The sequence below is a fragment of the Ovis canadensis genome, chromosome 24 (genome assembly GCF_042477335.2).
Source record: "Ovis canadensis isolate MfBH-ARS-UI-01 breed Bighorn chromosome 24, ARS-UI_OviCan_v2, whole genome shotgun sequence".
In the NCBI taxonomy this organism is placed as follows: Eukaryota; Metazoa; Chordata; class Mammalia; order Artiodactyla; family Bovidae; genus Ovis; species Ovis canadensis.
Genome location: NC_091268.1, coordinates 56,140,035 through 56,154,256, shown reverse-complemented (window position 1 = coordinate 56,154,256; position 14,222 = coordinate 56,140,035). Strand labels below are relative to the sequence as shown.

The window sequence follows — 14,222 nt, the reverse complement described above, 5'->3', positions numbered from 1 at the left end:
TGTACGTGTGTGCGTGTACACGTGTGTGCACACAGGCACACATCCGCGGCCCCTCACCGCAGGCAGGCGTTCTCTTCCCGCAGCTGCCGCAGTTCCCTCTCCATCGTCGGCAGCCGCGCCAGCTCAGACCTCATGTTCTTCACGATCGCAGCATCCTGCTCCTGCAGGGACAGCTTCTGCTCCAAATCCTGATGGAGGTGGGAGACAGAGAGGAGGGAGACGGTCACGGACGCCAAGCGCTCCCAGGCCCTCGACGGCCTCCAGGGCCACAGCCCCCACCAGTCACGTGCAGCGCTGCCCACGGGGCAGGAGCCTGGCACACACTTGGCATGAGGACGCATAGCAAAGCCTCTGTGGAGACACCCAGCCTTCCGCACGGCTCTGCCTGCTGACCCCGTGGTGGAGAGACCCAGCCTTCCACACAGCTCTGCTCACTGTCCCCGTGGTGGAGAGACCCAGCCTTCCACACGGCTCTGCTCACTGTCCCCGTGGTGGAGAGACCCAGCCTTCCACACGGCTCTGCTCACTGTCCCCGTGGTGGAGAGACCCACCCTTCCGCACAGCTCTGCTCACTGTCCCCGTGGTGGAGAGACCCAGCCTTCCACACGGCTCTGCTCACTGTCCCCGTGGTGGAGAGACCCACCCTTCCGCACGGCTCTGCTCGCTGTCCCCGTGGGGCAGCGTAACGACTGACTCCTTACACAACACGGCCCTCCTTTCCTGCATGGAGTCCCCAGGCTGCATGGGGAGCCAGCGAAACTCCAAGACAGGTCACAGAACAGGTTAAGAACATGGGCCCAGGACTAAACCAGGCAGCCGTTCAGCCAACACTAAGCGGCCAGCTCTGCGCCAGGTACTGGCCCAAGCAGTGAGAGCAGAGCAACCCGGAGGAGACAAGGTCTCTGCAGGAAGACAGACGTCAGCCAAGCAGCAGGTCAACACTGGGGAGCCGCCGAGGGCTGCGGGTGGGCAGACGGGGCAGGGGGACGCATCGGGCAGCATGAAGCCGTGCAGACCCTGGGGGGAGATGGACAGGCACCGCGGCTGCCGAGGACAGCACACGAAGGCCAGGCGAGAGCCCGGGAAGCCTGACCCCGACGGGGTGGTGCTGGGGGGCAGCGTGGGGCCAGCACATGCCGGAGGAGGGGGGGCAGCACATGGCGCCACAGGGAGCGGGTGTCCCCGGCTGCCCCCCCCCGCGGTGAGGCAGCACGACTGGAACCGCAGAGTCTGCCTGAGCAGGCCACGCCACCCGGGGCAGGCTGTTCCCCCCGAGTCCTGCTCGGCCATCACAGCAGCCCCGGTACCTGAAGCGCCACACAGTTACTCTACACTCCGTGTGCCTGACCCCGATCTTCACGCAAAGAGCGTGAGCTTCCTGGCTGCTTCCTGGGAGCAGCGTGCGCCTCTTACTTCCTGTCACACCCCAGCACCTGGCCTGGGGCACCAGGAGACGACCAGCAGTGTGAGCAGCTGCGCCAGACGCAGGCAGCTAACTTCCCCGGATGCCAGTGAGCACGCCCCAGGGGTCACAGGGGGCTGAGCCAGCACCGTGAAGCCCACCAGACACGAGCCACTCACCTTGATCCTCTGCTCCTGGTCTGCCCGCACTTCCTGGCTGGCCTGGAGCTCCTGAACCTTCTGGTTAGCTTCCTGCCATTTCCTATTGAGAGAAGAGTGAACACATGCAAACACAGGCAGGTGGTGAAGCCAGCAACTGCCCTCGCTCACAAAGCTCTCCAGCAGAGACGCGTGCACACTCACACACAAACGTGCACACATTCCCACACACTCCCTGCTGCAAGGAGGCCCCGGGGTCCAGGCCTCTGCGGCCTGAATCTCGGGGCAGGTGGTTAAGTCTAGACCACCTGCGAGCTCTCTTCCCAAGGCTCTCTTCTCTCCCCACAGTTCTCACAACAGAAGCTGCTGCCGGCCCAGGCACAGCCGAAGCCCAGGGCCCACTCAGGCCTGCACGTCCACGATCCACCAAGCGGCCAGACCGCCCAGACAGCACCTGGTAAGGCAGAGGCCGCCAGCTGCAGGAGAGCGTGTCTCCACCGCGCCTCCAGGCGAGCCTGGCCACACTGCCATGCCTTTGTGCAGAAGGTTCCCTCCCCCAAAACGTCCTTTCCCACCCACATCCCCCCAGCCCCAGGCATGTCCCACACAGCCTTCAAAACCCAGCTCAAACCTAATACCTTCTCTGGAAACTCCCGCCAACCAGGCACCCCGCAAAGAAGAGGGAAGAAAAGACTGTTCCCACTTCTTGCTCTTGGAACACGTGAAACAGAGCTCTGTTCGGCACTTGCTGCCCCGGCTTCAAGGTCTCAGGGCACCCCCCAAGCTGTGGACGGGGAGGGCAGCACATGCAGGGTGCTCGCGGGGCCCCCGAGCTTCAGTGCATGTGGCGCTCGTGGGCACTGGGCGCCCAGGCCACGGAGGCCACACACAGGACAGCGAGCCTGGCTCTTGTGCCCAGACAACAAGTGGATGTCCAGCTCAGTGCCCGCCCCAGCAAGCTTCAGGCCGAAGGCATCCAGGAGGACAGATGGCCAGGCTCGCCTGGCACAGCGGGGAAAGACGCCTGCCCTGGAAGTCGGCAGCCCTGCCACCCCCCACTCACTGGTGCTGCAGGGCCAGCTGCTCCTTCAGCTCCTGCTTCTCAGACTCCAGGCGCTTCACCTGCATCTCCTGGTTCATCACGTCCCACTGCAGGTCCGAGAGCCTCCCCTTTAACGCGGTGATGGTCTGAAAGCGAAACGCAAGCCACTCACCCTCGTCTCCGGCACAGGCACGGAGGGGAGCCTCTCACACAGAGACTCAGGGGCCAACGCTCTCCCGAGAGCCAGCCCCCATCCAGCCCGCTCCTGAGGGCCCGGACAGAGCCAGCTCCTCCTTCAGAGCCCGTGACCACCCCTCGAGCCAAGCCACAATGACAGACGGCCTCAGGCATGAGGACGCTGCTGGCCACAACAGGCGCAACCGCACTGGGCGGCCCCGCACCTGCTCCATCGCCCCTCCCGCCGCATGCACACAGCCCCGGTCCTCGGCAGCGCCGCACACCCCCCCTCCACACCTGCTCTCACTCTCAGCCCGGGTTCCTTCTCCAACTGCCCCATCCCAGCTCTGCAGGAGATGCCACCGGTGAAGCACCCAGGCGCCCGCCAAGAACACAGGAGCGGGGGCGGAGGCGGTCCTCAGGACGAACGGGAGCGCCCCGAGCACCGCAGAGCCTGACGTGTGCCCAGGCCAGACGTGGTCGCTGAGGAAGGCAGCGTCGGGCTGGCCCACGGCCCAGCCCCAGGACAGTGAGCCCACCAGGCAGACACGGGCACGGACCACAGCCTCCCCGGACAACCTTCCGGTGATGGAGCTCCACTGTGGCTGTCCCGAGGCAAGAGGCCACACCTCCAACAGGAGAGCCAGCCCGCAGGCGCACCACTCTAAGGTAACAAGGGAAACCTCACCCCGTCAGCCTGAGGGCCAGTCGGCAACCTACAGGCTGGGGGCAAGAGGGCGGACCGGCGAACTCGGCACGTGAGCAACGTCTGCAGGGGCGCCGAGCAGGCACGGCGGCCACGGCATGGCCAGGGCAGCGCAAGTGCACCCACGCGGCCCCCCACAGGCCCCGCAGAGGCTGACGGCAGGGCCAGGGGCTGGGGCCTGCCCTCTTAACATCCTGCGTGGATCCCTTTACTACAACAATCAATCTGGGACTCAACAAAGAATGAACGTTCTGAATCTGTGTGACAATAAATATGCCCTTTGACAAGTCTTCCCGAATTAGACAGACAGGCGTAGTGCTGAATGCTGCAATCAGACACCCACCCCACGGAGGACAAAGCTGAGGGGAAGCCCAGCCATTGGCAAGATGACCGCAGAGAGCAAGCGTCTACACCAGGCACCGTGACAAGGAAACACAGGGGGCCGGCGGGGTGGGCGGGGGGTCTACAGCCCTGGATTCAGACCGGGGACAGGGGGCGCTTCTCCAGGGGAGTGAGAAGTGAGAGCAGCAGGCTCCGTCCCCACTCGCCACCGCCTGCGCCCTGCCAGGGCCCAGCGCCGCCCACTCTGCAGCCTCTGCCCGTCACGAAGCCACGTGCAGGACACCCCGGCCCTGCCCCCGCCCCCGCCTGCAGGGGGCACAGGGAGGCGCACACCGGGGCAGGGGCGGGCTTGCCTCAAGGCCATCACGGCGCCCCTCCGCCAGCATCCACATCAGAGGACAGGTGTAGGGACAACCGTAACAGGCTCTCCAGCGTGGCCAAGGCAAAATAAGCTGGAGCCCGCTCCCAAGATCTGCCAAGCAGAGAAACCTACGCAGAGGCAGAGCACCAGTGACCCCAGGCCCCTCGGCAGCGTCTCCTCCGGTCCCTCACGGCACCTGTGACCTTGAGCGGCTCATGGGAGGGGCAGGAAAGGCCGGCAGTCCCAGCTGTACCACCAGCAATGTTCGGGCCCTGGTTCTAAAATGCATCCAGCCTTCAGCTGGTGGAGACAGGACTCCAGTTCATCCATGTTCTGGCTCCACAGAGATTCTCAGATGCTAATAATCAAAGACATGGAAATCCAGAGGCAGCTACTTACATCTTCTGGGGAGGGGGGACAAGTATTTCCACCCGTAACAGGGGCGGCTACAGGGAAAGCAGAGCCCTCGGCAACATCCGCTGACGGAGCAGGGCGACAGGCAGCAAAGGCCAGGAGGAGGCCCGTGGCTGGCGGTCGTGTAACACTATCCCACAAACCCCTGGGCTCTGTCCAAATGGAGCCATTCCACAGAGACAAAACGGGGATGCGCGCGAAGCTATGTGCCCCAAGTGTATCTGTACCAAGATGTGTGTGTATAAAAAGAACCCCTGAAGGTGACTGAAAATGGATTAATCAACCACTAAAAATCATAATTACAAAGACTAAAAAAGCATTCACCCTATTAACTGAAAACCACAGAATAGAAAATTAGTATTTTTACTATGATCACACCTCTGCAAAAAATGCAGGCAGAACAGAACCAACCAGGGACACTAGTCTGCAGCCACAGCTGGGGCGGGACCGCTCCACTCTTCCCGAGAAGCGGCGCCTCCGCCGCGGCCCCTCACCTCCCCGGCCTCGGCCAGGCCGTCCTCCTTCTCCCGCAGCTTCCTGCCGGCCACGTCCAGGCTCTGCTGGCACAGCTTGTGCCGCTCGAGCTGCTCCTTCATCTTCTCCTCCGCCTCTGCCTCCCGCTCCTGAAGCTGCCGAATGCGCGCCAGGAGCTCCTGGTTGCGGTCCATCTCGCGCTGCCAAGAAGGATGGGCCTGGTGAGGGGAGCCTGCGCAGGCAGGCTCCAAGACCCAGAGCAGAGCCAAGCAGAGCTGAACCCAGGAGGCCGGTCGTCAAGTCCACAGCCGCCCCAGGGCTGGAGCCGGGACCCCTCCAAGGCGAGCGCACGCCCCGCAGCACACAGGCACGCCTCACAGCGGCCCCCCGGGACGGCACGTGGCACGCACCACCCCCGTCACTGACCGCTGCGCATGGGAGGGGATGGAGCACAGAGATCTCACTCAGACTCCACCCTGGGAAGAAGCTTCTGAGCCTGGAGCCCAGCAGCTTCCTGGTCACACACAGGCTACCGTCACGACCAGCCGGCTGCCCCCAGAGAGCGGGGGGCCAGGCAGCAACAGGCAGCACGGGCAGGAGCCCACAGACAGGAGCGCCTGACCCTGGGCCTCGGCTCCCACAAAGCCTCAGAGCCACCCTGCACTGGCTCCCGCCAGGCCATGTGGCTCGCCCCGAAAGGCAGATGCAGAACTCAGACTCCTCACTCTAACGATCCCCGGAGGTCCAAAGGTTCCAGTGTCGGCCAGAGCTTACCCTCAGCCCAAGAAGCTAAGGGGCCACACAGTGGGAGCCAGAGTCCCAGGGGCAAAGGCACCAAGTCCTGGTTACATGGAGCCTGATGCTCTGCCGACCTCTGACCTCAGAAAGCTAAGCAGCAGAAGCTCCCACCCAGACCACGACGGGAAGGCCCTGAAGCCAGGGGACCCGCCACGACGCAGGAGCCGGGGCTGCGGCTGCGCAGGACCCGACCAGCACATCACAGAGCGGACGGGGCACCTCCACCCCGGCTGCCAGTCCCAAGTGCACCCCCGACAGTCTAGGCAGGTCCCCAGACCTTGGAAATGCCACCAAGATTCAGGTAGAGCACTGGACCAGAAAGCCTCTGGCCCCGTGCTTTCCCTGAGGGTGGGTACTGGCGCCACGCTTGCACTTATTGCAAACCCCGGTGAAGCAAAGAAAGCATGGAATTTATACACTGAGTAAAAAACCTGGCATCTCCTCTGGGTAACGGGGGAAGGGCGGGGTAGGGGGTAGGGGTGCCGGGGAAGCCAAGGCCAGCACAAGGCAGCCCCTGAGACCTGGTAACCAGGTGTGCAAGACCCAGCCTGGGCCTCAGACTCTTATGCAAGCTGGCGACTCTCCTGCCACCCTCAGGCCACCTGGCATTCCTGCCAGACCTGTATCCCAACTCTAGCAGAGAGGGCAACCAGGCGTCCAGCAGAGAGTGCCCACCAGCGTCTCCTCAGGCACACAAGGCTCGGCAGCCAGCCCTTCGTGTTGCCTTTGCTAGGGACCCAGGACACACCCGAGAGCCGACCTGCAGCCTCCGGTGGCCAGGAAGGCAGGGAGCACCTGGGCTCCAGCCAAGGGGCTCTTACTTCCCACGGTCAGGCAGGCCTAGAGCAGACCCGGCTGAACCCACCTCGTAGTTCCTGGCGCTGGTGCTGGCCGCCCGCTCCAGCTCCACGCGAGCCCTCTTGTGACTCAGCTCCATCTGCATCTTCTCCCGCTCCACCTGGATGAGGTGCGACTTAGACCGGATCTGCTCTGCTCGCTCCTCCAACTGACCAGGTCCATGCAAAGGAAAGACGGATCCTCAGCAGCTGTGCCTCACTTGAGCGAGGCGGGGGGCTCACCACTTCCTCATTGAGCCCCCACTCCCTGCAAGGCCCTCACTCAGCCCTGAGGAAGGAGGAGCACCAGGCCCCCAGGTGGGAGACGAGAGCCAGGAGCAGCAAGGGAAAGGGATAAAGGACCGAAGAGGGAAGTGTGTTTTCAGGTGGCTGTGTGCTGGCTTGTTCATTTTCTGTGCTGTTTAACAAACTACCACCAATGCAGCAGCTTGGACACCCATAAACTGGCTACCAGTTCCGTGGATCAGACGGCCAGCCTCTCTGCCCAGGGAAAACGACGCACGGGCTGAGGTCCACACATCGGCAGCTGTGCTCTCCGTAACTCAGGAGCCTCCTCCTCTTTCCTGTGGGCTGGCAGACCCGAGCGGCTGTCGGCGCCCAGAGGCTGTCCACATTCCCAGCCACGAGGGCCTTTCCACCCCAAAGCCGACAAGAGAGAACCTCGCACGCGGGGAACCCTTTTCCTGCCTGCCTCTCTGACTTCTGTCTGATCTCTGGACCCAGATTTAAAACATTCAGCTGACTGGGTCAGGCCCACCCAGGCACCCTCCCACCTGAAGGTCAGCTGGTCGGAGCTATTCCGTCTCACTGCAGAACACCACGGCCTCAGCTCCTCCTCAGTGTTTGATTTGGTGGGAGAAGCTGCCGGGGCCTGGCAGTCTGGGGCCCATCGAAGCCTTCCTCTCACAGAGGTGAGTAAATAAGGGGGATGGAAGTGCTGAAGGGCCTCAGGAGACACAGCCAACAGCACCACAGAATCACCGACCGCCGGGGCCTTGTCTGCAGGCGGGCTAGAGCCCAGCCATTCTAAGATCGGCCTGCAGTCTAGCAACACAGCATCTCTGGGGTACCTAACAGAAACACAGACTCTTAGGCCGCGCCACCGATGCCAACTCAGGATCTTCCTTTTAAAGGCATCTTCAGGCGATTCACACGCACATTAAAGTTCAAGAAGCACGTATCTCATTCTAACCAGGGACATGTGGCCGTGTCTGGAGACACTGCCGATCATCCCCAGGAGGGGCGACAGTCTGCGTTTGCTCCCGGCACCTGGTGGGGAGAGGCCACGGATGCTGCCAAACATCCCACAAGGCAGAGGAAAGTCCTGTAAAACAAAAAGTTACCCCCCAAAGTGTCAGTCACGCCACAGGTGTGAAATCCCGTGTGGAGAGGAGACATCTTTTCCACCCTCCCCCAACTTCCTTTGGGAGCTAAAGCCCACCCTTTCTTTACCCCTGTGATGTATTCTCTCATTTCAGCTCCCACCTGCTGACATTTGAGAGTTCCTAACTCAACCCTCCATCACACTCAGTCATCTCGTCTCACTCTGAGTCTGAAGCTAAGGCCCAGCTTCTTCAGAGGATGGCGGGACCCCAGCCCCAGGTGTGACGGTGCCACACAGGGGTCCCAGAGACACAGATCCATTGGCCACACCTTCCTGGAGCAGTGAAAGGAGAAGTATTTGAAGGAAAGGCCTATTTTTATGTTTAAGCCAACAGTGACACACAGCACAGAAACTGAACTTCACAGTGAAGCCAGGCCGGGGACTAGCAGACAAGACCCTGCTCTGTTTCCAGACTCCCAGACCTGCAGCTGCTCTGTCCCCTCACCTACCAGGCGGCCAGGAGAGAGAGGGACCGCCGACTGGCCTCCTGAGACAGGACAAGTCTGGGGTCAGGGTTCCAGGCAGGTCCTGCGCCTCACGGCTCTAATCAGCTCACTGTGGCTACGGCTCTCGTTTACTGACCTCCCACCTGGGGAAGCCGTTCGGGTCAGAGCTGAGTGGGAACTGGGACCTTGGAAATTCCAGACTCTAGTTCCAACAGGCCAAAAGTTCCCAGAGAGCTGCATCAACAAAGCTATAACACTGTTTTAAACCAAAGTTGCCAACTTCATATTTTGCCAGTGAGCAAAACCCAAGGGGGGGAAGAAAAAAAAGAACTACAATCTATTTCCACCACGATTTCAAAAAAGGTGTTTTAACACCAAAAACAAATATAAATGACCTAATTTCAGAATAAAGAACAGTCCATGCCAAAAAGGGGCACTGAGCAACTTAGCTCACCAACAAACACAGAGTAAGTAATTCAACTGTTCAGCCAGTGAACGCGTACACACACAGCCTCTGTCGTGCCACACCAGACATGGGCTCATCAGGGCTCCCAGAGCAACAGAAACTCCTGGCTCATCTGACACAGGGCCCCGGGGCAGTCACCGGCAAAAAGGCGGCAGCGGCACGGCCAGCATGGACCGGACACGGGACTCAAGCAAAGAAGCCAGGGACCGCCTGACGCAGCCCCTCCGGAGGGGCAGGGGCCGGGCCGAGGCTCGACACCACACTCCCTCCCTGTGTGGACCCCACGATCCCCGCCCCATCGAGCACTGACCCCACGGCGCACCAGAACCTAAAGTCCTTCAGGAGACCTGAGCCTTTAGAGACGTGCAGTGAGCACTGCCGAGCACTTGAAATAAAGTGAGATGAGACGATAATCAAAGCAAAAGTGTGAAGCTGACCCCATGGCAGACCGAAGCCAAGCTGTGCAAATGGCCTCCCCAGCCTGAGACCATCTCCTGCCCCGCCCTTCCTGCCCAGCTGACCAAGAACCTATCCTGACAACACAGCCTTCCTATGTGTTATACCATCAAGGAAGCCAGCAGCTGGCTGCACCATTCCAGCAGTCACAATCCCAGGCAGTTTAGGATTTTACTCCTCAGTTAAATGAGCTGGCTTTCCAATCCTATCTCTAGTGTCTGTGAGCTCACAGTGGGAGTGCAATACTAAACACCAGGCCCACTCTGCGGTGCTGTTATCTCAGGCTTTTGAGTCAGGACATCTCAGGGCCAGACCATGACCTCTAGCTATCCTCCAAAATATGAATATCCATGTTGGAGATGCGGAAGCTGACCAGCTGGCCTCCAGGCTGAGAAAACACTGACCTGCCTCAACTACCCAGAACCCGATCCAGTCCTACCTGAGGACAGGTGTCTTCCCAGAGGCCCCTGCCCCAGCACGCACCGCTCACCTGCATGCTCTGTTGGTACTGCATCTGCAGAGAGCCTTGGGCAGAGGTGGGGGGGACATCCAGTCCAGATCCTCCCTCCACTCGCTGAGAAATGAAATTGTTCAAAGACCTCAGGGTGGACAGGACGGTGGTGTTCTCCCCCAGGTCTTCCATGATTATTTCCCTCCTGGAAGAAAACAAGGGAAGGGTCACAGGGAGCCTTCTGATGGGCCATCACCACTGCCAGCTGCCCGGTCAGAGGGTACCTTTGGGCAGCCCCACTCCGCTAATGCTCTTTCAGAATCCTTAAAATATTCCGGCATCTGTAACCACATCCTTGGGAATTAACTAGGAGCCTGTACCTCCAGTTTCTCAGAGAGGAAATGGAGGCATAAAAAGACAACATGCCACCAAGCTGCTGACCATCTGAGTGCTGACCAGGACAGACAGTGGCTCCCACCATGAGGTGTTCCGGAGCAGGCAACGGCAGCCCACTCCAGCGTTCTCGCCTGGAGAATCCCAGGGACGGGGGAGCCTGGTGGGCTGCCGCCTATGGGGTTGCACAGAGTCAGACACGACTGAAGTGACTTAGCATGAGGTGTTCAGCAGTCAGGTGGCACGCCTCCCACATAAGCACTCACAGAAAGCCTAGCTTCCAGGAACCAGAAACAAAGCACCCAATAGTGGCAGCAAGGACGACATCCACGGCAATGCCAATTACAGGCTGACCACGACGTCTCTACCGCTTTCAGCCAGGCACCACAGAGGAAGGCGCCCGCCGCTAGTAAGCACCAAGGCCGGTGGGGCCCGTCTCCTCATCTGAAAACTGAGGGCCCCACTTCTCAAGGGTGGGAGGATTGCAGGGCCCAAGAGAAGGCTCCAAACGCAGATGGCACAGCTATCGCCACACAGTTTAACTGTCACTCTGCTTGTAAGTTCACAGACGGCATCGCGACCCTCAGAACGAGCAGATGAATTAGGTCTTCTTGAATATCATCTTAGAGGTGAGGCTTCCAGAGTTACAGAACTGAGATGGGAACGTGGGTCTGTCTGGCTCTAAGGTCGACCATGCTCTACAGGCCAAGGTGTGAAGGCTGAGGACAAGCAGCAGCGAAGAACCTGCATCCCCACACGGGTGCTAATCCCAGCCTCGCCCCAGGCAGTCTACCAGTCAGAAAGAGTGGAAGTGTCCCAGCACACTGAACAGCCAACAGGTCTGAATTCCTCCAGGTGCACACCGTGTTCCTCCAAGGCAAGCAGCCAGCTCTCACCGATGACCCCAAAGTATCAGATGGAAAACACCTGGCCTCAACCTACTCCCCACCTCCAAAAAGGTGAAGAATCTTGGTTTGATTCTGAATTTCCCATTTAACAAGAACCTTGACCTTGTGCACTGGGATTCCCTGGTGGCTCAGTGGTAAAGAACGCACCTGCCAGTGCAGCAGACCCGAATTTGATCCCTGGGTCAGGAAGGCCCCCTGGTGGAGGGAATCGCAGCCCACTCCAGTATTCTTGCGTGGGAAATCCCATGGACAGAGGAGCCTGGTGTCTAGTCCATGAAGTCGCAGTCAGGCATGACTTAGCAGCTGAACAACTGGCCTCGTGCACGCAGAGCCCGTTTTCTGGAGGCTGTCCTCTCCACTCTTGTGCAACACAGCTGTTCTCTCTACCTCTCCTTCACCCACGGAAAATGAACTGCCAGAGAGACCAGGGAGGGGCACTCGAGTGCTGTGAGCCTGACAGAGAGACATGGCCCACGTGGAGCCAGGCAGCAGCACTCTGCTCCAGAGGGCGAATCACTCCGTTTGACCGGGGCCATAACACTTTCCCGGAGTTGGTGATGGACAGGGAGACCTGGCGCGCTGCAGTCCATGGGTTGCAAAGAGTCAGACATGACTGAGCAACTGAACTGAACTAATACTTCTCATCCCGTGATGGGAAATTTAGCCAATATACCCTCTTCTCAAGACAGCAACCCCTGTAAGAGCTGACGCACCTCATAACAAGAATGAAGACCACATGCATCTTCACCTGCCTGGAACCAAGCCACCCCGCAAGGCAAGGGAAAAGGCAGCAGCTCAAATCCATCCTCTGTACCCAGGAGACTCAGGTCTTCCAGAAGCCTCACCTCTGGATGTCAGCTGCTCTGGATGAAACCCCGAGCTGGAGTGCAGAGCACCCTGACTCTCTAGTGCCCTCCACGTCCTGAGGGAACCTACAGACACAAGGGCCCTCACCACGCGCAGCACCACTTCACAGCGCCCCGGGGCATTTTCGCGGGTCTGCCGAGGTCACCGCTCCTCCGCCTGCTTTCTCCCAACTTACAGAGAGGAAATCCAAGCGCCCGCCCCACCACCCGCCAGGAGCGCGACTCTGGGCAAGGCGCTTCCCATCCTCCCGCCGGGGTCCCCAGGTGGGAAATGAAACAGTGGCACCCGACGCTGGCCGCTCGGGCGCAGGGGTGCAGGCGACGGTGCGGTCCACGCGCGAGGAACCGAGGAAGAGCCCCTCTGTCTGCACCGCGCCGTCCCGGGCCGGTGAGACGAGGGCGCCTCGCCGAAGCCCCTCTCCGCCCCGGCCGCTCCAGCTCCTCTCGGACAGGAAGTCCTGGGGGGCCCCGCACTGGACGCCCAGGCTCAGAGGACAGAGCACGGAGAGCAGAGGCGGGCCCAGCGGACAGTGGGTGCGCCGGCAGAAGCCCGGCGGCCCGCGTCTCAGAGAAGGAAGCGGGAACGCCGGGGGCTCCGGCTCACAGCCCCCGGGGAGGCCCGGCGGGCGGCCCCCGCCTCTTCCCTGCCCGACTCCCGCCGGCTCTGCTGGGCGCCCGCCCGGAACCCCGGCCGGTCACCTCAGCGCCTCAGCCTCCCTGCAGCCGTCGCCGCCGCAGCTCGGATCTCCCTCTATCACGCCCGAGCCCGCGTATCGCGAGACGTGCGCTTGCGCTCTCGCGAGACCTGGGCGGGACTGGCCGTGACGCTCCGGGCCGGCGCCCTGACGGAGGCCGAGGGCTCAGTCTCCGTCCCGCGCCCGGGATGCCGCGGCTCGGAGAACGCTCGGAACTAAAGGCCGGCCCGCGGGACTACCTTGGTGCCCCTGTGCGCCGCAGGCCAGGCTTCCACTGGACGGCCGTCTCGCAGTCTTGTGTGGAAGAGCACCGCCCAACGGTGGCCTCCTGGGGCCAAACTTTCCTGCAGTCCTGACTAGTCTGCAGCTTTTGCCCCTACGGTGTTTGCTTGAATGAATGAATGCGTTTTTACTTTTCTCTGGGAAAAAAAAAGAAAAGAAAAACAGGAAATACTATGCTGCTACTAAGCTATCCTCCTAGCGCCCTGAGAGCTGTTGGGGTGCGGAGCCGTCGTCTGGGTCCCATTCTCTAGGGAGCAAGGGCGGAGCGCGGTCAGCTCACAGCCAGCAGGTCCTTTCTGGAATCTCTGCAGCCTGCATCTACTAACGGGTCTCTCAAGTCCCTTCTTCCTCCTCCACAAACCTGGCGAAGCGCCGGAGGATCTGCACCGAATTTCCAGAGACTAAAACCGTGAATTTGTGTCGCCAGAAGGAAAAAGGATGCGGAAGCAAAGAATGTGGTGCCAGAGGTAGGACACGGGGCAGTGAAAAGATGAAAAAAATTTTAAAAGACCGGCCTGCAGACTACTTCGGGGATCTGGACTACCCTAAGACCCCATTTCTTACCCCAGCTATCCTTGGGATGTGTGAACTAAAAATGCTGCCTGCCGTATCAGTAAATAATGTTGCAGCCACCAGCCACTCATAATTACGAGCTCAGGGTGAAAACAGATCAGTTGCTCAGTCATGTCTCACTGTGACCCCACAGGCTGCAGCCACCTTCCTCTGTCCATGGGATTCTCCAGGCAAGAATATTGGAGTGAGTAGCCGTCCCCTTCTCCAGGGAATCTTCCCAACTCAGGGATTGAATGTGGGTCTCCTGCATTGCAGGCAGATTCTTTATGGTCTGAGCCACCAGGGAAGCCCCAAAATGTAATGCCGGCCACCAAATCATCACTCTCTGCAGCCGCTGCCACCCCACACCACCCCACCTCCAACCCCAACAGTGCGCCCTGGAGACTCAGGGTGAGAAAGCACAGGACACCGGGCCCAGGTAGCTGAGGTCGCATCAAAGGAACACTTTTAATGAGCCTAAGACTCCTGCATCCTTCCACACACAGGAAAGCACTGAATTCTTGGAGACATCTAGTTTTTTGTTTATTAACCAGAAATCTTTTGATGTTTCAGGTACCTGGTCTTTGTTCCA

At 60.3% G+C, this 14,222-nt stretch overlaps 1 protein-coding gene across 5 annotated transcripts in view; it reads right to left on the bottom strand.

Moving 5' to 3' along the window:
• Positions 1-13,049, bottom strand: part of MAD1L1 (mitotic arrest deficient 1 like 1) — a 238,739-nt gene extending 225,690 nt beyond the window's left edge. The window contains exons 1-7 of one of the 5 annotated variants that reach the window (XM_069569617.1): positions 12,801-13,049; positions 9,974-10,139; positions 6,740-6,880; positions 5,097-5,276; positions 2,624-2,748; positions 1,582-1,663; positions 58-188 (exon numbers count right to left, since the gene is read on the bottom strand). In XM_069569617.1, the coding sequence (XP_069425718.1) occupies positions 58-188; positions 1,582-1,663; positions 2,624-2,748; positions 5,097-5,276; positions 6,740-6,880; positions 9,974-10,126 (812 nt within the window). In that variant the 5' untranslated portion in view covers positions 10,127-10,139; positions 12,801-13,049. Of the gene's footprint in view, positions 1-57; positions 189-1,581; positions 1,664-2,623; positions 2,749-3,076; positions 3,157-5,096; positions 5,277-6,739; positions 6,881-9,973; positions 10,140-11,382; positions 11,403-12,800 lie in introns of those variants that run through there. The other 4 variants (XM_069569618.1, XM_069569619.1, XM_069569621.1 and 1 more) reach the window with 4 other exon arrangements.
• Between the last annotated feature and the right edge of the window lie 1,173 nt (positions 13,050-14,222).